Consider the following 23,827-nt stretch of genomic DNA (forward strand, 5'->3'; position numbering starts at 1 on the left):
TCTTGTATATAATACCCACGTTTATGTGCCTTTATTACAAAATCAGCATTATGCCCCACATAATTCAAAGTAGTAACATATACCTGAATAATATAATTTTTTACAAAGATTAATAGACCCTATGTCTTCTAGATTGTAGTGTAGGAAGAAAAGAAGGGAAGGAGAATTGATAAGAAAATGTGATTATTTAATGACTGTGGTCTGTCTTATACTGAGGATTGATGTTAGGTGAATGACAGCTGGCCTGGTAAGTCTACAAAAGATCAACTTTTGTAAACCAATGTTGATATAAATGTTGAGTGATTTTAGCTTTGCCTACACCAGAAAGAATTATTTTTATGGTATCGATGCCCAAGCCATGTACCAGAGCAATAAAATCAAATGCTTTCCATGGGAAAAAATAGTTTAAAACTATCTCAAGATACAGGTAATAAAATTTTGGAAAATTCATATTTTTATGTATGCCAACCGAAAATAGAAAATATTATAAAATTACCCAAAGCAATCAAAAGAATATTTTTCAGGTTAACTTTATAAAATTTAGTTAAACTGGAACTCACAAACATAAAGTAACTGATATCTATGCCTACTTAAAATTTATAAGTATTTGCCAAGTTTTGATGTTCTAAATTTGCCTTTGTGGATGGATTGAAGTTTTACACCCTCTTCACATCTATAAGACATGATCTCTGATTTTTAGTTCTTGCTTATTTAAAATGGAGAAAAATAAGGAACTTATGAGGCAATATGACCAAAGAATACTTTAGGGATTTTTTTTTTTTTTTTTTTTTTTTTTTTAGTTTCTAAATTTTTCCCCCCAAATCAGCTGCACTTCTGCCTGCCTACAATTTAATGACTTTTTTTTTTTAAGTAATTGAATCTTCTCAAAGCAATCTGCTTGGTTAATATTTAAAAAAAAGACTTTTGTTTTGAAAATCATGTCATTAAGTTATACAATATTGATAGAATTATGGAATTACAGTAACTACGGAAACTAGCTTAAACAGATCTGGGAAGCTCAATTATTCATACAGCTCAGTTGATAGAAGCAGAAGTACCCGAGTCTATTAAAGAGTAGCCCATTATCTTTGTGCACGTATGTTTTGCAAAGGGAATAAAGAGTTTTGGTTAGTACAGGGAGTCAGTTAAGGCAAATCAGCTAATAATACTATAGTTTTCTTAACAAATTTAACAATAATATTTAGGTCATTATATATTAAAAACTACAAATATAAAATAAGGTACGTCAAAAAACTTTGAATTAATGCAGGGATATTCCTAGCTCTTGGATAGAAAGGCTCAATGTCATAAAGATGTCCGCGTCCCTTACTTTTATCTATAATATAATGAGGTTTTTATCAAAAGCAGAATGAAGACTTATTTTGTTGGCTTACAAACAAATCTGACTTATAAGACTCACTCATTTTGTTGGCTTACAAACAAAATCTGACTTAGGAATAGTTCTCCTAGAATGGAACTTGTTCATGCATTTGGGACTTACAGTAGCCAGATTAATTTGGAATAAATAAAATAAAAAGAAATTCCTGAATCTTTGTCACTATAATATTTGTAGAATATCTTTGGTAGGATTTTTTTAAATCCTAGGAATGAGTGGTTTTTATTCTAAGACCATAACATACATACCTCAAGGACAGTGATAGTACTGAGTAATGGATTGTGCTGGGAACAAAAGGATATGTGAAGGGTAGTGATTAGAGAAAACCTTATGTAAAAGTGTTAGGATGAGCACACAAAGGAGAAATGCACAGTTCTTACCGTGAGTGGAGAGGGAAATGTTCTGGATCAAAAAGCTTCCTAAATGTGGGCATATACAGTATGTATAATGGTATTTGGTTTTCTTTTCTAATGATTCTTACACTGTCATTTATTGCCAGGTCATAAGGAAGTAAACAGGCACTGTTAATTCAGCATAATAGCATAACCTTTAAATTAGGCTAGTTTTTTTAGTGAAAATGATAGATTGTTTTCCTCATACAAATAAGTAGAGATGTGTGGAAAACCCAAGTGACTAGGTGATGCCTATCTGTAAGAATTTACCACAGCCTTCAACCTCAAATCCTAATTGAATATTGACTGAAATATATCTCTGAGCTCTCCTCATAGAAATTGAGGGGAAAATATGGAAAGCTCTGGATTAAATCACAATGGTTTAGAACTCCTGCTGGGGTTGGGCAAGAGAATGTGCTTCTGATTAATTAAAACAAGTAAAATCTTAACCAGGGTCTGTTCTCTTTGAAGGTATGTAATGCTGAATCATAACACACAGTGGGACATAGGCTGCCTGTGGGAAGTAGATAACAGAAATCCTCTTTTCTCCATTGCCAGACAAACAGGAAGGCTGGTGAATGATGTGGGGCTTTTGTCAAAACTCATAGGAAGTTGTTTCTAAACTGGCTGTGGAAAAATGCTAGAGCAAGTGATGTCATTTGCAAATGAGGCGTTTTGCTTGTGTTAACAATATTCTTTGGAAGATTTGAAGCCTCAAAGTGCCTTCTGGAAAACCAAATCACTTCAAGACAAGGTCAAGGCCAATCACTCTTCTTTTGGCAAACTCCCAGGTGTCTGAGTTATTTTTGATAGGTCCTCTGCCTTGGTTCATTGTTATTTCCTCTAGAACTGTCAGGTACCTGTTGTTTCCTAAGGCTCCATACTCCCTACCAAATAAAGTACGACAGACAAAGCCTCATTGGAGTCAGTGTTTACCATCATCCGGTTCCGACTTACTGTTCCAATCACACACTTATTATGTGCTCTTGCTATAGTTTTGTTGGCTTCTGTGATTTTGCTCATGCTATCCCTAGATACCGCTCCTCTAACCTCATGTCCAAGTCCTACTTATTGCTCAACTCCAAGTGGCTAAGACCTCCTAAGAATTAATACGGTCTTCTGAAGTTGTTAAGGTGGTATTGTGACCTGGTGGCCAAGAATCTTAGCTCAACCAAAGTCCCCTGTTGTCTTAGTTACTTTTCTTGTTGTTGAGACAAAACACTGGACAGCCAATGTTAAAGGTGGAAAGGTTTATTGTAGCTCACAGTATGTAGAGGTTTCAGTTCATAGTCGGCTGGCTCCAAGGCAGGGTGGCATGGCAGGGGGCCATCCAAGATGAGAAACAGTTTGTGGCAGGCAGAAGGCAGGAAGGTAGCAAAGCAGCAAAGTAACAAGGAAGCAAGCAACTGGCAGCAAGTGACAACAGCAGCCTTCTTTCTGTCCTTTATATTCTATTCAGGCTACCCGCCTTAGGGCAGGTAGCATTCAAACCCAGGGTGGGGCACCCTTAATCCTAGCATTGCACCATGAATTACTCACATCCTTAATCCCAGCATCACACACTCTAGATTCAGCCGCCTCTGAAAAGTACCACATGAGGCTTTGGAAGGACATCTAGACACAGGTCATAACACATATCCTCTCAGGAGAGCTACCCAAACAGATAAGAATGACAAATTGAAAGTAAAATTACTATTACTGGAACTTTGAAAAGCTGAGGTGGAGCATGTAGTCTTTCTCTATCCAAATTATTATTAACACATAAAGGATAGAAAAGATGATGGTACCCAAGAATGTGCAAGAAGAGATTAATGTGACTTCAAAGTGACAGTATAAAAGGTAGCCTAGTAGCTTTTCTGGAATTCTACCACTAGGCTCAGAATCTTCCATCTGGAGAGGAAGGAGGAAAGACAGAGAAGCTGGAATGTACCCTATTCTCCAGGTGTCTGCCTACTCCACTGGGAGATGGAAACAGTGGCAGTAGAGCAAGTCCAGATCCTACCTGTACCCTGGGAGTCAGGCCTCCTCCTCTTGGTATAAACCTGGGTTTGATATAAACCTGGGTTTCTTGTGGCATTCATGCCACTGAGAGCTGGATTAAACTCTGTCTGGCTCCTCCACAATGTTATTCAGGAGTGTTTTGGCACCTGCACAGGAAGGAATCAGAATACTGGTCACTGAAATTAAATATAATTTAAAGGGCAGGTACCTTGCTTCACATTTTTTACAATTTGTAAGAAAATGAACATTCATACCCCACACATTATGACAAATACCTGAAAATTACTCTAATAAAATAAAGACAAGAATCAATAATTGCTCTAAGGAAATGCCCCTGAACTATTGATTCTGCATACAGGCACTAATTTTAAGAGATTTTCTTACCAGTGTTGCTGCAAAACCATAAAGATAATCTGTGCTGGATACAACATTCAAACTTAATATGTGACCTTTTCTCACAGTAAGAAGACGTTTATAGTTTTCCTTTCTTTCCCTTCTCCAGATCTTTCACATACATTGTTAAGATTACTATATTCTTACCACAGTGCATTGGCCATGCTGTGCCCTGCACAGAGCTCCTCTGCACTTCTCCAGTTTCTACATGAGACACCCAACCACTTTACATGGGTATGGAAGGGCATTCATGGTCATGAAGCAACCTGAGACATTATTTTTCTTTTCTCTTCAATACTAGTCTTATACATCATATTTGTCCTCTCAGAGGTCCTCAAATTTGCTATGCATTTTCTCTTCTCCAAATAGTCAGATGTATCTTTCCTTTCCCCCAAATACACCACACTACTATCATGTGATCTTCTCAGTCATTGTGAGCCTTAATTCAAATGCCACTTCTTTCACGAAGCCTGGCCAAAGGCAATTTCATCTGCAGGCAACAGAGTCATAGTGACTGGGGGCTTAGAACTTTCCAGGTGCCTACAAAGCCAAGTCTGAGATCTTAAGTAAAATCCATTATCTTCAAAATTTACAAAGAGAAACAAAAAAAATCTAAATTAGCATGTGCTCAATTAACGGACTTCCAAACACATGTTGCCCCCATTGTTAAATTTAGTCCCCATAAAACATTACTACAATTGAAAAACATTCCTGAAGTTGGTTGTAGTTGTTTCAGTTTACAACACCATATGACTACACCCCAATCCCTGAAAAATCCCAGCGACCCCCCCCCCAGTACCGGGGATCGAACTCAGGAGCTTGCACTTGCGAGGCAGGCACGGCATCACTGAGCTAAATCCTCCCCCCAATCCTTGAGAAATCATAAGTATTTATTAATCAATTTATATATTTGAGGAGTTTGAAAAGGTTTAAAAAGTACAATGTTGAATAATAAAACCAGGTGGATATGGATGTGGAGGTACATTTTAGTATTTGTGCTACAAAGTGGGGTGGACATTCTAAAAATGTGACTGACTATGGCCTTTAAAAGTCCACTGTGGCCTAGGCTGCTCTTGGTATGAATCCAGGACCACGGGCCACTGGAGGGAGCCCTAGCTGCACCGAGGTCCAGGTTGATACTCTATAGGTCTTTCCAACCAGCAGAACCTCACCGAACCATATTTTTGTCTATTTCAACAGAGGGCCTTATAATACATGTCCTGTCTACTCAAAAAAGGTTGTCTTGATGAAAAAAGGAGGTAATCCAGTGGGTGAGCCACCAAGGGCAAGGAATATTACTGTTCCCTGAACAATCGGGAATGCATCCATCTCACCTGTTTATTGAACACCTGCTATGTGTATGACCACCTGGGGACACTGAAGGGATGATCTATGTGGAATCTGGACAAAGCAAAAGGTGTCCTGAAGTCAGATGTGCTACACTGCACTGGAGTTGCTACACACAGCTCTCTGGTTGAGAGTCAAGTGGGAGTCAGATCACGTGGACCCCAGTCTAGCTCTATTGCTCACTGTGCCTATGACTTGAAAATGTGTTAACTCCTTTGCCTCTTCATCTTTTTCATCTGCAGGACTGGAGTCACTATTTTTCAAGGTTATTAATTAAATAATAAAAAGGGTTTGCAAATATATAGAACAGTGACTACACAATAAACATCCCCCCAAAATGTTCACTATTTCTTCTTGCTCTTTGTAATAACTGATTGCCATCCTCTGCCTGGGAGAGCAGTGGGAGGCGAGATGTGGAGGGCTTGCCAAGCAGGGGACCCCGAGTCACACAAGCACAGGTTTAGCAGCTGCATACAGGAAACTGAAGAAGCTGGGGCTGGATGTGAAGGGACTTTTGCCATGCAAACAAGTCTAGATTATATCTTGTGCAAACAACAAAAGCTCCAGAAGAACTCTGAGCAACAAAAGGTCAAGACTGCATGTTTCCAAAACGTCACCCTCGTAGCTGGGTGGAGTATGGGAAATAAAGGGGCAGAGAGACAGTTAGAAGGTAATTATAAAGTCCATTCAAAGCTGGGCATGGTAGTATATGCCTATACTCTTGGAGGCCGAGGTAGGAGAATCAAGTTCAAGTCAGCCTGAACAACTTAGTGAGACTGTCTCAAAATAAAAATAAACAGAAATAGAAAGGATGGGTATGTAGCTCAGTGCAAAGGTCCTCAGCTCTACCCCTAGTACTTGAGGAAAAGAAAAGTCTATTCGAGCAAGATTGAAGGCTTGAAACACGACATCAGGAGGAGATGAAAACAGAGTTTAAGAGGAACATCAATAGGCCATGTGCAACATTTGGTGGTAAGGATGAAGATACAGAGACTGAAGCTGAGTTGCACATTTCTGCCTTGGATGGCATAGTTAACATAGTGGTGCCACAGACCATGCATTGAGTTAGAGTGTAGAAGAGACAAGAGTCGGGGTGAGTGGATACATGCTATTGCTGATCACTCTGAGGACATCGGGGGACAGGTCACAGAGGTCACCATTCCTCCAAGTGTGGTCTGCTGGCCTGTGCCTTCCATGAAGTGCTTGTCACTGCCCTCATAAAAAGTGCTTACTCCAGAAATGACAGGCCGGGGATTTAGCTCAGTGGCTCCACCACCTGCCTCACAAGCGCAAGGTCCTGAGTTCAATCCTTGGTACAAAAACAAAAAAAACAAGAAAAGAAAGAAATGACATCAACTTCATCACTACATGTACTATTCAAATCAGCTGATAATTTTTTATACAAAGACTTTTTTGCAGAAGAAATTGGAGAGTTGATTTGCATTCTAGTCCAAATTCTTGTCTCACTGTAGATCCTAACAAAGCTGGCTTTCAACAGTCTTCAGCCACACCTGAGCAGCACTGATACATATGGCTATGAGTATAGGACTTGTACTCTGAAAGATGCCTGTGCTGAAGACAAAGATATGAGGAATGTCCCTGGTGAGGTTGCCCAGAGAGATGATATGGAGGTAGAAAAGTCTGCATTAGATGAAGAAGTATGAACAGCAAATGAATATATGAAAAAATGTTCAACATCACTGGTCATTCAAGCAATGCAGATGAAAACAACACTGAGCCTGGGATTTAGCTCAGTGCTGCTACCGCCTACCTCCTAAGCGCAAGTTCCTGAGTTCAATCGGTGGTACCAAACCCCCCCCCCAAAAAAAATAACACTGAGATTCCTTCTCACTCCAGAAAGAATGGCTGTTATCAAAAACAACCAATAACAAACACTGGTGGGGCTGTGGGGAAAAAGGAACCCTTCTCCACTGTTGGTAGGAGTGTAGACTGGTGGAACTACTGTAGAAATCAATGTGGAGATTCCTCAAAAAATTAGGACTAGAAGTTCCATTCGACCCAGCTATTCCCATTCTTGGTATCTTCCCAGAAGAATTAAAACCATCATACCACAGCAATATAGGCACACCCATGTTTATAGCAGCACAGTTTATAATAGCTAAATCTTAGAAACAGTTCAAATGCCCTTCAACCAATGAATAGATAAAGATATGGGTTTTTATTAAATGGAGTATTACTCAGCCATAAAGAAGGATAAACTTGAGACATTCCTAGGTAAATGGATGCACTTTGAGACCATACTCTTAAATGAAATAAATCAGACACACATGTATATAGCACTGCCCCTCTGTGTTAGAAACTAAAAGCGTAAATAAGGACCAAAATGTATAATAGATATTGTGAAATAGGAAGAAAATGTTCAAATGGGAAGGGGAACTGGGGGGAGGGAGGAGGGAAAAAAAGAAAAGAGAAAAAGAGGAAAAAAAAGATAAAATGGGAACAACGCTTTTATAAATGAGGAGAAAAGGGGTTCAAAGGAGGGGAGGAGAATGAGAAAAAAAGAAGAATCAAGATAATATTATGTACTGGCATAAAGTCCCTGTGATGAATGTGATCATTATGTATATCTAAATTGTACCAATAAATGCATTAAGTATAAAAAAAACCCAAATTTAAGTTGCTTAATACAAGTAAAGCTTATTTTCTCATAAAAATTATTATCCAAATAATAATTTCTGTCATTTCATGAGAATCTTTTTAAAAAGAAAAGGCTGCATTAGGGCTACTCTGACAGAGTACCGTAACACAGGGTTCTTTCAACCTCAGAAATTTACTGTGAAAGGCTGCAAGTCTCAGACCAAGATGGCACCAAAACGGGCTCCTTTCGAGGACTGAACAGAGGAGTCTGTCCCAGGGCCACCCCTGCGGCTTCGGATGATTTGCTGGCAATCTTTGTCAGCCCTTGCTTGTGAGCGCACCACCCCATCTCTGACTTCCCCTTCACAGTACTCTGTGTGCCACATGTGACCAAATTCCCCTTTTCATGAGGACACCAGCCATAGTGCACTCAAGCCCACTCTAATGACTCATCTTCATTTTCAAAGACCCTTTTCCAAATAAAGTCATGGCCTGAGGTACTTGAAATCAGTTCTTTGGCATATGGAGTTTTGGGGGGACATAATCATCTATAACAAGAACCAAGGACAGAGACGTGGAGAACACTGATCCTGCAGATTCAGGCAAGCACTGTACCACTCCGTACACTGTTTACACAGGTGCACCTCAGTTTCCCACCTGGATTAATAGACTCCTGGGGCTAGGAAGGCTGTCTAAAACGTCCCCGCATATTTTGCCTAGAAAGATTCTTATATGTAGAAGTGGCTCAAAACAATGTATAACATTGTCTGATGATGTGTAACAAACAAAAACCGAATGTGGAAGAGCCCCCAAGAAATGTTTTGAACACAGTATGTTATGACACACTGCCTTATAGACAACAGTTGCTATACTTGTCAGAAAAATCGCCAGAGTAGATGTTCAAAATATATTTCAACTCATTTGCTTAAACAACTCCATGCCTACTATCCATACCAAGAGGCTGTTTTTCTACATGGGCAACAGAAGGCATAATTATTTGCAAGATTTTCAATGTTTTCCCTTTGCTTTCTTAAGTGGCACACGAGAATTCTTTGCACTATGTGTGTTTGCCAAAATCCCATTGTCTTTTTGAAAGCGTTACAGCCCCTGGAGGGTTTGCAATTTAGCATGTGCTCCTGGAACACTTGGGGATTTAAAAAAAGTTAATTTCAAAGTATGTCAGAACTTTCCAAAGGCACAGATGTAATTTTGAAAAATACCACAGGATATGCTGATATTTTCCTCTCATAAGCTGCTGAAAGGGCAGCAGTACGTTATCAATTTACTCCCCACCTCTCAGTTTCAGAATAGTAGCCAGCAGATTGGAACACTTGCGGGCTTGACAATTCAATTCATTTTTCAAAGCTTTCTTTTATTTGCTAAAAGGAAAAGAATGACATAGCAAAGGGCAATTTTCCCTTTGACTAGTGAAAGGTATCATAAAAGGCAATGCCTAACGAGTAATTTTACTTTTTCATAGATATTTAATACTTATCATATCCTTATTGCCATACCCACCATGCAGTAGCCCTCATTATTTAATCCTAACTATATCCATAAGAAACTTTAGACAGTTTACTATAAAAGAACCGAGAAAAATGATGCAAAAATATCCTAAAAGAATAAAAGTAAAGCAATATATTTATTCATAAATATATAGAACTTATGGATCCTATGACATAACTTTAACAAGATTATAACTGATATATTTTTTTTTGGTACTGAGGATTGAACTCGGGACCTTGCACTTGCGTGGCAGGCACCGGAACCACTGAGCTAAATCCCCAGCCCCTAACTGATAATATTTTAAGCAGCTTAACTTTTACTGTAATTCCACTGGCTGCCTTTTCTTTTCTTTTCCTCTTTCCAGAAAAAGCTGAATGGAATACAACTTGGTACAGAATGCATACCCAATATAGAAACTTAGTTCTCACTTCAGTTCGTTCTTATTTTAATGTTTGTCCACCTAAACCTACACTATGGTGACTCAAGTTCAGTTGGGATTCAGCCATTGTAAGAATTCATAATTGTGCATGCTTTTAAAAGAAGACTTTCCCCCATAATTGACCCAGAAATTCGTTAGTTCTTGATACAAACAAGCCAAGCTTGGAAGTAATTGCCAGCATGTTTCTGTGACATAAATTAACTTGAACTCATTTGGTAATTGGTTCACCTTTCATGCTCTCCATGGCCAGCTTTTATAAAAGTAAGCCATGTCTCTATAACAGAAGCTGACTGTATGTGAGACTCTTTCACCTAGTCTCTTTTTAAACTCTAAGAAATAAGTATCAGTATGGAGTTTGAAGATTTTCTGAGTACCTACAACATGGTTTTGGAGACAAGGAAACAAACAGGGATAAAATCTTTTCTCTGTCTTCGGGGTTCTTAGAGTCTAGTGGGAGAGAGGCAACACAAAAGGTAGTTTAAATATACCATATGGAAGGTAAAATGGACACGGATTACAGAGTTGTGGGAGATTTAGCACAATATAGTCTGGTAATATTTCCCGAAGGAAGTAACACTTAAGCTAAAGGATGAGCAAGAGTGAATTCAAGGAAGAAAGTATGGCCTTGTTAAGCAAGTAACACACTTTTCCTCTTGCAATCATTGACATTATTTTTTTCCTCCATTTTATAAATGAGGAAAGGAAGAGATGGGATAACATGCCTGTGGTCACAAAGATGCCAAGTCACAGAGCTGAGCAAGGATTTGAGCCAGGGACCAAGAACCTACACAGTTGTCGCTTTCAGTCACTGTGCTGACCATTGGTCAGATATGCTTGGCATTTATGCTGTATACAACCATGAAAACATTTTCTGAGTTTATTGGTAATGGTAATAGTCAATACTACTAAGATAAGCCAGCATTTTTAAAAGAGCAATCTGGATCAAGATTAAAATATCAAGACTTGGGCTGGGAATTTAGCTCAGTGGTTTTGCTGCCTGCTGCGCAAGCGCAAGGACCGGAGTTCGATCCCCGGAACCAAAAAAAAAAAAAAATCAAGACTTGAAGAAGGAAGGTGACTTACTGCAGGTCAGCAAGCATAATGTGGGGAAGAAAGGCTACATGGAGAATAAAGAACTCTGAGGGTCCCATGATTTGTCATTTGAGTGATCAGAGGTCCATTACTGGCATTTTCAAATAAGCTTGTGGAATATCTTCCTGTTTATGTGTGCTTTGGATTAGCCATTTAACAAATGTCCTGGCAATCCTATCTATGCTATTTTTGTTTACAATGAGTTATTGAAGCCAGAGAAATGTATTTGTCTGAAGAAATTTTTTTTTTTTGGTACCGGGGATTGTCTGAAGAAATATTATGAAGTGTTTAAAAAGCAAAGAAGACATGTTGCATTGTACCCTCTATCCCATCTAGTTTGTAGAAAGTGCTATAATCATAACCACTTGCCTCCTGATCCTGCTTATAATCGCAATGAAGATGATGATGATATGTTATAGCCAGTACTTCATATGTATTAACTTGCTCAATCTTTTCACAGATAACATGTATCGACTTGGTAATAGAATGCTAGCACTTACACTGTACTTACCACTGTACTTGCCAAATGTTGTTCTAAGAGTGTTGTGATATTATTTCACAAGAACCCAGTGATGGAGGTACTGCTACCATGCTGATTTTTTGAGGACTAAACTAAGAGGTTAAGTAAATTGTCCAAGATCACAAAGCCTTTACCTGGCTGGTACTGTTGAGAAGCAAACCCAGGCCTCCTGGTTTCAGAGTCTAAGCTCTTAACTACTGTTTGTCAAGATGTCAGTAACAATGACCACACTGGCAGCCACTGGCTGCTGTCTTCTTATCTGTTAAAAACAGAAAAGTAATTCTATCATATACTGGAACTGAAAAATAAAAAAAAAAAAAGAGGTAATTCTGACCATCAGCCCTCCAATTCTGCAGCAACAATAGATCTGATCCTAACCAGGAAACTATTATGGGTGCCAGAACCAGGAGACATAGAGTTCCAACTTCCAGGTCATTTTCTAGAATACTTTACAGAGACCAGGGTCAGACCCATCAATATTTGTTGAGCAGTGGTAAGAAAAGATGGTGTTGGCAAGAGCCATGAGCTATTTACTGTCCTGCCACTAATGTGTGTGCATGTGTGTGTGTGTGTGTGCGTGTGTGTTCTTCTTGAAACAGGTACATTTTAGTTAAGAGTGAATATTCCATTATTTAAGTAATGGTTGGATAATCTTATTTCTATTGCTTTTTGAAAACCCGTAAAAACAGGTTTAGTGTTACCACTTCTTCCAACTCTAAGAGAAGCCAGAAATCCAGAATTTTTATGTGAAATAGCTATATAATATTAATATTCAAATATTGAGAACTAGTTCAAATTTAAAAACTGCTCAGTAGACAAAATATATCTGTGGGTCAGTTTTATCTCGCAGGCCACAGTTCACCATTTTCTCTGTGGTCTTCAGTCTTTTAACCTCTAGAGATCTCACCTCATCTAGAATTTTAGACGGTTGGATTAATTGATCTCCAACTTCATCCTTAACCATCATGGATTATTTGAAGCCAGTGCCTTATTTTATAATGTAAACAATGTACAAATCCAAGTTTAAAAGGAATTTGTAAGTCTTGATCATGAGTGAGCTCATTTTCCAGAAAGAACTATCAACTATTACATCACTGGAGAGGACACTGGAAATTTTTTGAAACTTCTCCACCCCTGTCTTTAAATGATAGGTGAAATTTCCCCAGAGACAAATGAGGAACCTACAATCAGGGATTCATCAGTGGCAGTGTTTGAGCGCAAACACAGGTTTTGATATACATCCTTCCCCTTATCATAAGCTTTTAAAATTCTATACAGGAAGTCATTTGAGCTGCTAGCTGGATCTAGCCATGCCCGCAATCATCTCTGCACTGGACTTTTCATCACGTGTGCCAAGAAATCCTGCCCCCATCTATTTTCTTTTTGATTTAGCCACTTAAGTTAGGTTTCTGTCACTTGGAACCATAATAACCCAACAGATTATGTAATAATCTAACATAATAATCTTCTTTTCCACGCTCCTGCCACCTCACACTCCTTTCCAGACTAGAAAACCTGTCCTTCTGCCCTTCGGTTTGCTTACATACATCATGCTAATTCTTAAAGTCTTCCTTCATGAACTTTTCCCAGTACCACACACAGTCTTGACAGATCAGCTTCTTACTAGTCAACATTTCCCTACTCTCAGCTTCTTTGTCTCGTATGCAAATCATCTTCCAAACTAGGCCCTAAGCTCTGGCTCGGGATCCAGGCCTCATAGGTAACTTTCTGTTCTGGCAACATGTCTGTGAGAGTGCTGGGTGCAATGAGCACCTCACCAGTCGGTTAGAATTTAGTTCTAAGTTAGAACTTTCCTTACCATTCTAGCTTCAGTTCTATAGACACCTGGCCCCAAACCAAATACTGGTTATTTCAGTGTGGTGGCCTATGGTATATTGCATTTGCTTTTGCAGGGAAAAGATCTCTGAATCATTTGACTTTTATTACGTTACACAGTACAATTCTTCGGGAATGAAAGATTTCATTTCCTTTGTTCTCCGGTCCACTTTGGAAATATCAGACTACTCCAGGTATGCAATGAAGCAAGAACTTCTCATTACTTTTTCTATATAATGTATCATCAGAAAGTCTCTGCTAGTACCAGGGCATAACAGTTCCTTACCACTGCACCAAGGACATTGGGGGAGAAAATGTCAAAAAGCACATTTAAATAATTCAATTCTTCTCCTCCTAAAGAAAGAAACACATAAGTCTGTTTGAAGGAAATCTGTTTTTAACAGTCATTTTGTTCTCTCAGAAGGTTAGACTATTTTATTTTTTAAATGCAAATCATATTTTGTATTGACAAAGCAAACCTTAAGAATTTTGAATAGTGGAGAAAATCCAGTGCCTCAAAGTCTACCTGAATGGGTGAATCACTATTATTGATTTAAAATACATTCACGCACATAAACAGAGTTAACCGAACCTAGGTCCTTAATGTTATGAAAAGCATGGCTTTTGAGTGATGCACAAGTAAAGTCAAATGACTAAAGATCGAATCTCAATGGCTAACAGTGACTCAGTGTTAGCCATAACTTTAAGGAAGATACAAGCTGAATCACGTGAAAATGAGTAGCCTGATTTTATAACACATTTGGCCCAGTCATAGTCCTCTTGAATAAGACGGGAGCTATTACAGAGACACAATTTTAGGATTGTTCCTTTTTATCATCTTATACATACACAAAAACACACATATCCACACCTACATATGCACATGGAGATTCATTTTAGATTTTATAATCCAGGCATTATGAGTGATTCCTGTTTAATTTTTAAAAAGCCAATCCTATCAATTTAAATATTACACAGGATTATTTACAGTGCCTGCTTTTACATTCCCTCAGTAACATTTATAAGTAGCTAGTTCACATGAGGTAGCCACTCATCACCGATACTACATAATTTAGAAACAGATGGTGTCGCTTTGCTATGCCAACTTCTAGGTATTCGCTCTACCATTCTGACAAAAGAAGGAAAAGAATTTTTAGAGGCAAAGGACTGTTGTCATTTCTGAGTTGCTGAAACAACTCAGAAACAGTCTGGTGGAGAAATTTTTGTTTTGGCCATAAAGTATCATCTCTGCCATGTTATATTTAGATTCACAGTAAGGCAACAAAATATACCTATAAATGATAAAATATGTTTTGCAAGTAGTCTGTTTAAAGTCTCCTTTTTTAATTAGGAAGATTGTTGGAATGCTCAGGCACTCTTTTTCCCAGTAAAAGTAAAACCGAACTAATTAACTATCAGAATTATCCTAACAATGGCACTTTTTCACTCTGCACCTTTCCAATTGTTCTTTTGGGCTAAACTACTTTTTTCTTTCAGCTTGTGCCACATAGAAAACCAGACAACAGTCTGGTGTTCAGATTTACCAGCCAACAGCCCATCTCACCTTCAGATTGTTTGAGGAAAGAACCTAAGCAGCCATTACCCACGTTATCTATTTGATGAGTGCCCCAAAGAAGAGGGGCAGGCCTCTCTCAGGACAGGTAGCATTAACTCTGGGTATTCATTGTCAGGGTGCTAGGTTTCTGGTTTTATCCTAGACTATTTCTAGTCAGTAACCCCCTATTAAAAAGACAGGACTTGGAATCAATGTATGTCTCAACTCCCACTTTTATCTATGTACTGCTTGAGGTAAATTACAAAACTTCTGACTGTTTTCTCTTGGCTATTCATGTACTATGCTATACTACTGTAAGATAATGGGGGAAATATGATAAGGAGTATGTGGGAACTAGCTGTAATATTTTCTCAATCTTTCAGTTAATCTAAAACTATTCTTTTAAAAAGCCTATTTTAAAAAAATAATCTAAGTGAAGTGCCCTGCACGTAGTAGGTACTTGAGAGATGGCAGTTGCCATGGCACAGGCTATTTGGTTTCACAAGGTGCATTTCACTGTGTACAGCATGATCCCCCCTCATTTGAGCAACCTCCCCAACTCCCCTTCCACATCACTCCTACATCTTTTTTCCTATGGCTTTTTCCAATTCATCCATTTCTACTCTATTACAAGCTTATGTTTATTTTGCAAGTAGCTTAAATTCCTAAAAGACTAATTTTAGCACATTAATCCTATTTGTTGGCTTTAAATTTTACTACAATGATTACACAATCTTTTAAATTACTTTCAATGATCACTCATTTTTTTTAAATCTGAGTTTTAAGCTTTCTATCTGGAGAAAAAGAGCAAAGCATTCTTTTCCAGAGTAATGGGAAAGCTTATTTTTGTTTACAATAAGTGGATATAATTCAGTTCTGTAGCTTTTCCAGGACATATATTTATCAGTAGTTTGCTGCAATAACTAAAAATAGTTTGACCGAATGCAAGTGTTGTCCGTCTGTCCTGGAGTGCCTGGTGTTAGGGTCCTGTGTGATAACAGCAGCACAGCTTTGCGTGCATTCAGGTGAAACACACAGTCAGGTCAGAAGAACCATGCCTGCTGGTGATCTCCTCCCGCATGTTACCAAAGGTTCTGTTTGGAAGAACTGGGTCTCTGCTGGATGTTGTTGTCTTCTCTACTCTAGTCCAGCACCTAAGCATTTATTTAAAAGAAAGAGCTACAGAGCCTTTGACGTGTAAATAGATTTATGTTTTAAGTCAAAACAGTTTTTATTGTCAAAGGATCGTACATCTCTGGTTGATGCTTTAATGGCACAGATTTTGGAGATGGAATTTCCTACGTAGTAAGGACACAGTTATCATAATTCCAGACTGAAATTTGACGTGCCAGGCCCTGAAGAGCCAATATCCAGACTTTTTAAAAATCCAAAAAAACTTCTATTGATTTGAGGATGTTTTTGCGCTCCTAAAAAGAAAGGCCATTGCGTGGGGGGAGTGGGGCGAGGGCCGGGGACTGGTGTGCGCGGCCCATCTGCTGCCTCTCACATGGAAATGAGTCTTCCTCTTAATAAAACCGACACCCAAGCTTGTGATAGCTGAAATATATGGGCAGTGCTGGGTGATGTGTGTACATATGCAAGGAAAACAAACAGAGAAATCTGTGCTCGCTCAAGATAAGGATGTAAAATAAATACAGGAAAAAGATCTAAGACTTTACTACAGCAACATGTAATTCAGCCTTAAATGGCAGCAACGGAGAAATCCACTATTTTAAGAAACCAGCCTCCCAGGCTTGGGAGGTTAGAGCTGGCGCCTCCCATCGCCCCTCCGGTGGCTTAGAAGGGTTTTCTGATAGTTGGAGCGCTGCAGAGTCCTTTCCCGGAGAGGGAACGGCTGCTGACTTTCTCCACTCCTTCCACTGGGTCCTGACTGCTGCTCCGCGGGTCCCGGCCCCTCGGTCACCAGCCCTCCCCTCCTTTCCGGGAAGGAGAAAAGCTGACGGAAACAGGCGTTTTTTGTTTTTCTCTTTTTTCTACTACATCAAAGAAAGCTAGCTCGCAGCCGCCTGAGCCTTGCCCCAGCCTCAGACACAAAAAGCTTTTGATGCCTGTAATTGGAAGGCTTTTTGCGGCTGCACTTGGTCAAGCCTGCAGTAGCCGGACTCCGAGGGCCTCGGCTGGCCCAAAGGTGGCGGCGAAGTGACCTTGGGAAGGGAAGAGGGTCACAGGGAGGGCGGCGGAGGTGGAGACCCAGGCCGAAGGAGCACAGGGCGCGCCCCTGCTCTGGGGTCAGTGAGGGTGGGGACGGTGGGTCGCCAAGAACGGCGGCCAGGGAGAGGGAGGCGGCGCCCAAGGGCCCAGAGGAGACCCTGACGGAAGATCAGCTGACGCGGCTGCGGAAGGGCGCCCTCCGCGGAGTCACGGGAAGCTCCGTTCGCCTGGAGCAGATTCTGGGCGCTGGGCTCCCGCACGCCCCAGCTGCTGGGTCCCCGCCCGCCACGCACGCCCGGGAGGGCGGGCCCGAGCTGAGCGCCGCCGCCGGAGAGCGCGGGGAGCTCGGTGTGCGCGCAAGGCCTCTGCTGCGCCGCGGGCTGCAGGTCCCTCCCGAAACTCCAGGTCACAAAGGGGGACCTGCGCCTCGCCCGGGCCGGGAGGCCTTGGCCCGCGTCGCTGCGCCCCGGCCCTCGCGGGTGCCAGGCGGCTCTCGGCGCGCTTCGGGCGGGCTCAGCCGACCCCGGCGGGCCGCGCAACCCTCTCCCCAGGGCGCGGTCTCGCCAGTTCCTATTGTTCGCCCCGCCCGCCGGCGAAGTCCCAGCAGGGCTCCCCGGGCCCGGGGCTCCTACCTTCTGCTGCCGCCGGGCCATGTCCGTGGGCTGCTTGGCGTTGAAGGGGTAGGCAATGCAGCGCATCACGAACACGTAGAGCTGCAGCCGCTTCTTCCTCTCCTCCTCCTCCTTCTGCAGCCTCTCCAACTCTTCCTTCTCCTTCTCGCTCACCACCGACGGGCTGGGGCTGGAGGGCCGCCCGCCGCCTCCCCGGCTGCCTGGCTGCAGCCCCCCGGCCCCGCCGCCGCCGCTCGCACCGCTGCCCCCGCCGCCGCCGGCGCCCACCCCGGCCCCAGCGCCGCCGCCGCCGCCCCCCAGCCCGGCGCCGCCGGCCGGGCCCTCGCTGGTGCGGCTGGGGGACAGGCGCGCGCCGGACGCGGCCGAGCCCAGCGCTTCCTTGCCGCTCTCCTCCTCCACGATCTCATCCGACTCCTCTTCGCTGGACGAAGGGTCCAGCATGGTGACGCCTGGGGAGGGAGGGGTTCCCTGGAGCCCCCGGCTCGGGCTGCCAAAGGTGGGAGGCGCTGGAGGCAGCCGGGGGTCGGTTCTCGCGGGTGGGCGCTGCTCCCTGGGGCAGGGAGCGCGCGCTGCAGCTCAGCCTGGGCCGCCGCGACTGGTTCCTCCGCCCGGCGTTCCCGAGCTGGGCGCAGACCCGGAGGGCGAGGGAGGAGGAGAAGGGAGAGGTGCGTCCGTGGGCCCGAGGTGGGCAAGGGCGAGATTCAGTGGCGAGCCCTGAGCCCGGAGCCCGATGCCATCTGCAGCCGCTGAAGGAGGCGCCTCCAGAAAAGATGCCGAGTGTTGCAAGCTGTCGATGCAGCCGAGAGCCGAAGAGGCATCTTGCCGATTGGGGAGGGAGCGGCGCTTACGTGTTTATTGGCTTAACTCTCCCGTGTCCGCGGCGGAAAGGGCGGCTGCAAGGGCTGGAGGCGGGAGGGCGCAGAGCGTCCCGAGCCTCCGGGCCTCTGCGCCTCTGTCCTAGGGTCTTCCTCCCCTCCCTGCCTCCTCCTGTTGTGAATAATTTCCTACTGGATCCTGGCCCTCATTGCCTCGACCTCTCGGGCACAAGAAAGTTCTTGGGGGAGGGAAAAATAGAGGAAACAGTGGCGACTTCTTGCCAGCGGAGAGCAGGCTATCTGGAGACCCTAAATCAGGTGGTCTCAATCGACCAACGTTGAGAGATCCCTAGCGGGGGGAAAAAAAAGTGTCCACCTCTGGGTTCAGGCTGCACGCCTGCGGAGTGGGGGCTGGGCAGCTCACTTGTCCCCTGTGTCAACTCTCGTTCCAGCAACTTGCTCCTCGTGCGCCCACCCTAATTAAAACTCAAGGGAACTGAAGTTTGAGTGTATCAGCCATGCAGCTCAACTATTGAAGTAGAAGCCCGCTTTTGCCTACTTCTCTACGCCAGGATGAACACTCCTCAGTTGCCCAGAGCTGAGATTACTTTTCTGCTGAGGTGAGGTTACCAGAGTAATAGGGTTTCAGGTTACTCAGCCCTTTATCCCTTCTGGCTCGCTGGAGGATCTGAATGGAGAAGTGGGGACCCCTAACCCCCAGATCAGAAACACTCCAGGTAGTCAGCAGCGTTAGCGTCTCGTGCACTGCCCCTGTGGCACCGTCTCCACTCCCGCTGTGGGCTAATCTGTTAGTAAGAAGCAGCCAACGGTGCTTTCCTGCCCAGCTTCCCTTTCGCTTAGGCCCTCGGAGCTGGCGCGGGGTGCTGGCCAGCGTGCTGAATCCGATCAGCGACATGACCTTTTCGGGCTCATGTGTGTGTCTGGGGCCCGAGAAGAAACTCAACACCTAGTTTCAGATTTACTCCAGAAATTCTGTTTAACTTTTAAATTAAGTAATATATGGATCACCACCGTCTTATTTCAAAGACAACTTTTATGGTCATCACACTTCCATATCATTTAAAAAATTTAAAAATTGGACAGTGTGGAAATTGCTACAATTTAGCAGTCCTTACTTTATAATTCTCATAAAGAGGTAAAATATATTTTTTAATGTTTTTCTGGTTTTCTTGGAATAAAATATATAGTAGGACAATCAATTGACGGTATTAAGCATTTTGAAAAATGAATACTTTTAGAACAGCATTAGAAGTGGGTGGGACACATGGACTCTTTAGAAGACATGCTCTTAAATAGGGAGAGACAACACATCATGTGAAAAAGATTGACAGCACTGATTTCAAGTCAATATATCTACAGGTCCAGGTTAGGAAACTACAAAAAGCTTGCATGGATAAAACAACTTGAAATGGAAGGGAATTGTGTTTCTGAAGGAAGAGAATGACACTTTAGGAGGCTGAGACAGGAGGACTGAAAATTCAAGTTCAGACTGGGTGACTTAGTGACTTAGCTAGACCCTGGCTCAAAATAAAAAAGAGCCGGGGATTTAGCTCAGTGGTTTCACCGCCTGCTGCGCAAGCGCAAGGACCAGAGTTCAATCCCCGGTACAAAAATACATAAATACATAAATAAATCAAAAGGAGCCAAGGATGTAGCTCAATGCAAAGGTCCCGGGTTCAATTTCCCAGTATCAGAAGGAGGAGGAGGAAGTGGAAGAAGAAGAAGATGATGAAAGAGGAAGGGGAGAGGAAGGGGGAGAAAATGAAATTTTAAAGGAAGATACCATGTAAATGAGTGATGAAAAGAGATGTTATAAGAGAAGATAGTGATCCGCAAAGCCATAGTAATAGGACAAAGAACTACATGAAGTCCAGAACTTTGTAAAGACAGGAAATGGACAGGTAAAGGTGAGTTGAGGAAAGAATGAGTTGAAATTATAATACATTTGGGCAGTATTTAGGACAAAAATGAATTGTTAGCTAGGAAGTAGTATGGTGATGGGGAGGAGTGTTGAATGCTAGACCGAGTGTACTTACTGATTAAATATTTCTTTCTTAAGCAAATTTAGATGTTTAAATAATATAACATCAGAAGTTGGTGACAAAACAACCATAAATTCTGTCTGCAGACCCTATTTGGAATTTCTCCAGTGCTGTAAATTTAGTTTAGTTGTGTATTTATTTTTTTGTTTTGGTACCAGAGATCGAACTCAGGACCTTGCACTTGCAAGGCAGGCATGGTGCCACTGAGCTAAATCCCTGGCCCAATTGTGTATTTGTTTTTACAAATTCTTTTTGGGTTACATTTTTTTCTTCAATCACAGTTATTAATACAGAAACTCCACATCTAACTTTAATTATATAAACCTACAATTTTGTTATTATATATAACATCATTTAGATATATCTAACAATCTTTTTAACTCTTCCAAGAGTATTCAAAGATGCTTAAACAAATTTTATTGGAAATATTTTTATAAAAATTTTTTAAATGGGGCCAGGGATTTAGCTCAGTGGTTCCACTGCCTGCCTTGCAAGTGCAAGGTCCTGAGTTCAATCCCTGGTACCAAAAAAAAAAATTTTTTTTTAAATGTTATACATTCTCTTTTTAAGTACACACCCTTTCAAAGATGTTTCTTACCTTAAGCGAAAGTCAGTTCAATGTCCTTCGAGCTGTTGTAATCCTTTGTTATTGTTGAAGCCTAGATATGCCGACCAGAACTTCTTAGGTAACTGAACTAGGAGAATAGTGTCCCCAAGACACTCTGCAGAACATGACAGAAGATGATCCCACAGAACATCCAGAGGGTCTTAACTTTTGTTGGCTTCTTGTTAACACCCATTTTTTTAATATAGAAAAGTACATTTCTACCACGAATTCCAATACACTTATGCATTTATGTCCTCAAACAAGCTATTTTGCAATGTTGCACATGTGCGCCCACGTTCAGTTTGGCTTTGTGGGAAATACGGATAGCCTCAAGGTAATGGACAAATTCCAGTCAGGCATATGGAGACCACAGCATGAAAGTAGAAGTTATAATACAGCATTTGGTAACCCCACAGGCAAAATGTAAAGTCTAGAGAAAACTGAAATGACTGAGACCCTAAACCAGGGGCTTCTCATATACCTCTGGATGATCTCCATTCTCGGATGTGTTTGTCATATGTGTAAACGGCCACAAGTTGAGGAAGTAGCTCACTCATTGAGATGCCACTCATAAAAGGTTTCTGGATCTAATACCTATTTTGATGTTTTATGGGTTTTTTACCAGAAAAGTTTAGCTGATAAGTCTTTAAAAATATATTAATGAATTTCATTTATTGATACATAATGCTCCATATAATCAATATATTCTAAAATCTTTCAATTATAAGAATAGCTCACAAGATTCAAAAATGGATTAATTTGAATCTTATGGGATGCCTCAGGTCAAATTAAGTGCTTGGACTTTCAACTCAAGCAGTTCTTCCTGTGCTACCTATTAGCAGAGTTACCCCCAGCAAATTATTTAATGACTCAGGGTCAGTATTCTTAACTGTAAAAGGGAAATACTAGTACTCACTTTCTTTGGGATGACAAAAGAATTAAATTTCATTTTATATTATATAATGTATAACATTCATTATATATTATATAATATATATTATATAATATATCATAATTATATGTAAGTATATATAAGTAAATATATAAAATTTATATATAAATACATATTTTAATTATGTTTCTGTTATATATAATGTAAATTTCAATATATAATAATGTTCAACAGCTTTTAGCTTTAAAAATGTTTCTCAAGTGATGAGATGAGTGACATAATGAGTAGAAATTTGACACAAGTAATTGGAAGGAAAAAACAAAGCAACCCATCAAGTAATCAAAATATAGCAGATTCTTAATAATAGAACATGTGCTTATTTATTTAATCAAATCAATTTTCAGGGTCTTAAAAAATGATCTATTTTATTTTAGAAACCTCCTTTGCATCATTATTCTTAACACACCGTGATTCTTGCTAAAGTGAAATGAAGGAGTTAGGATGGAATTAAAGGATAATCATGAGACAAAAACTAATAAAATCAAGCCACAAGAAAAGTCTTCTTTCATGCCAGGCAACAAGACATGTTTTGGAATGATGAGTGATATTAATTGTTAAGACTTGGTCTTGGAAAGTCAGTGTTATTAAGAAGATGAAAAGAAAAATAAAACAATACATTTTACAATGAATGTTTAACTTGAATTCTATTCACAAGGATAATCATGTTTCTTGGATACACAGTTTCTTTTAACTGAAGTGGGAGCTAGACATGGTTTGGATTGGAATGCTGTTTATGTTGGTATTTACCTGGACAAGAAGGAGGGTTCTGTCATTTGGCATCGACTCTGGGATATGACATACCAGCATATAACAGGAATTCATATGATATTAGGTAGGTCGGTTGCCCATTTGACCCAATTGTCCAATTATATTTTTCTTGACAAGTACGGTAACATTATGTCTTCAACTTCTCAAAAGAATTTTCTATGTGGATTAAGTTGTATTTCATTGTTTTTACAAACTACAGTGGCTTTAGAATGGGAAGCATTTCTGCAGATTGTAAATAGGACTGAAATAAGGCTATTTTTACATTAACAAGTTTCATTTTCAAATAATTAGCATTGGAGGGTGCTTTAATTTAGGCTGCTCAGCTTAGGCTTTGGAAGAAGGAAATTGGGTAAGAAAAGGAAGTTGAAAGAGGTTAATGAAAGAAGAGAAAATAGTTTTTTAAATGTAAGGCTTGTCCCTGATCATAGAGTATATACTATTACCTGGGTTGGGGTCAATAGGGATAAACATATGGGAGAAATGTTCTAAAGTAGCTCTAAATAAGTTACCCATATGCCAAACCAAACTAGAAGAGAAGTCCCTGGATTAACACTTCCAGTCTGCTCATAAGTGCCCTTCTTCTTTTTCTAAGGGTAACATGACTCCTCTTCTGCATTTGACTCATTATTCCAGTCTGTTTCTGTAAGAATTCCACTATTTTTTCTCTTTTTTTTACATCAACAATAACTTTCAGCCCCAGTCTGGAAGAAAAAGGTGTTTAAGATGTTAACATGCTGTCATTT

At 41.0% G+C, this 23,827-nt stretch overlaps 1 protein-coding gene and 1 long non-coding RNA gene across 30 annotated transcripts in view; one reads left to right on the forward strand and one right to left on the reverse strand.

Moving 5' to 3' along the window:
- Window positions 1–18,652, reverse strand: part of Cadps (calcium dependent secretion activator) — a 457,138-nt gene extending 438,486 nt beyond the window's left edge. For 7 of the 29 annotated variants that reach the window (XM_021249712.2, XM_087182510.1, XM_021249711.2 and 4 more), the window contains exon 1: window positions 17,880–18,647. In XM_021249712.2, coding sequence (XP_021105371.2) covers window positions 17,880–18,320 — 441 coding nt within the window. In that variant the 5' untranslated portion in view covers window positions 18,321–18,647. Of the gene's footprint in view, window positions 1–3,790; window positions 3,881–17,879 lie in introns of those variants that run through there. The other 22 variants (XM_087182513.1, XM_021249699.2, XM_021249696.2 and 19 more) reach the window with 7 other exon arrangements.
- Window positions 18,653–18,905: 253 nt separating this feature from the next.
- LOC147826499 (uncharacterized) lies at window positions 18,906–22,945 on the forward strand. Its single transcript, XR_015439619.1, has 2 exons — window positions 18,906–19,314; window positions 22,691–22,945. It is a non-coding gene; the product is annotated as an uncharacterized LOC147826499 (long non-coding RNA).
- The last annotated feature ends 882 nt before the right edge of the window (window positions 22,946–23,827 follow it).

Source organism: Heterocephalus glaber, unplaced genomic scaffold, assembly GCF_053883595.1.
Source record: "Heterocephalus glaber isolate CG9 unplaced genomic scaffold, H.glaber_assembly_v1.0 deba00001472, whole genome shotgun sequence".
Taxonomy (NCBI): domain Eukaryota; kingdom Metazoa; phylum Chordata; class Mammalia; order Rodentia; family Bathyergidae; genus Heterocephalus; species Heterocephalus glaber.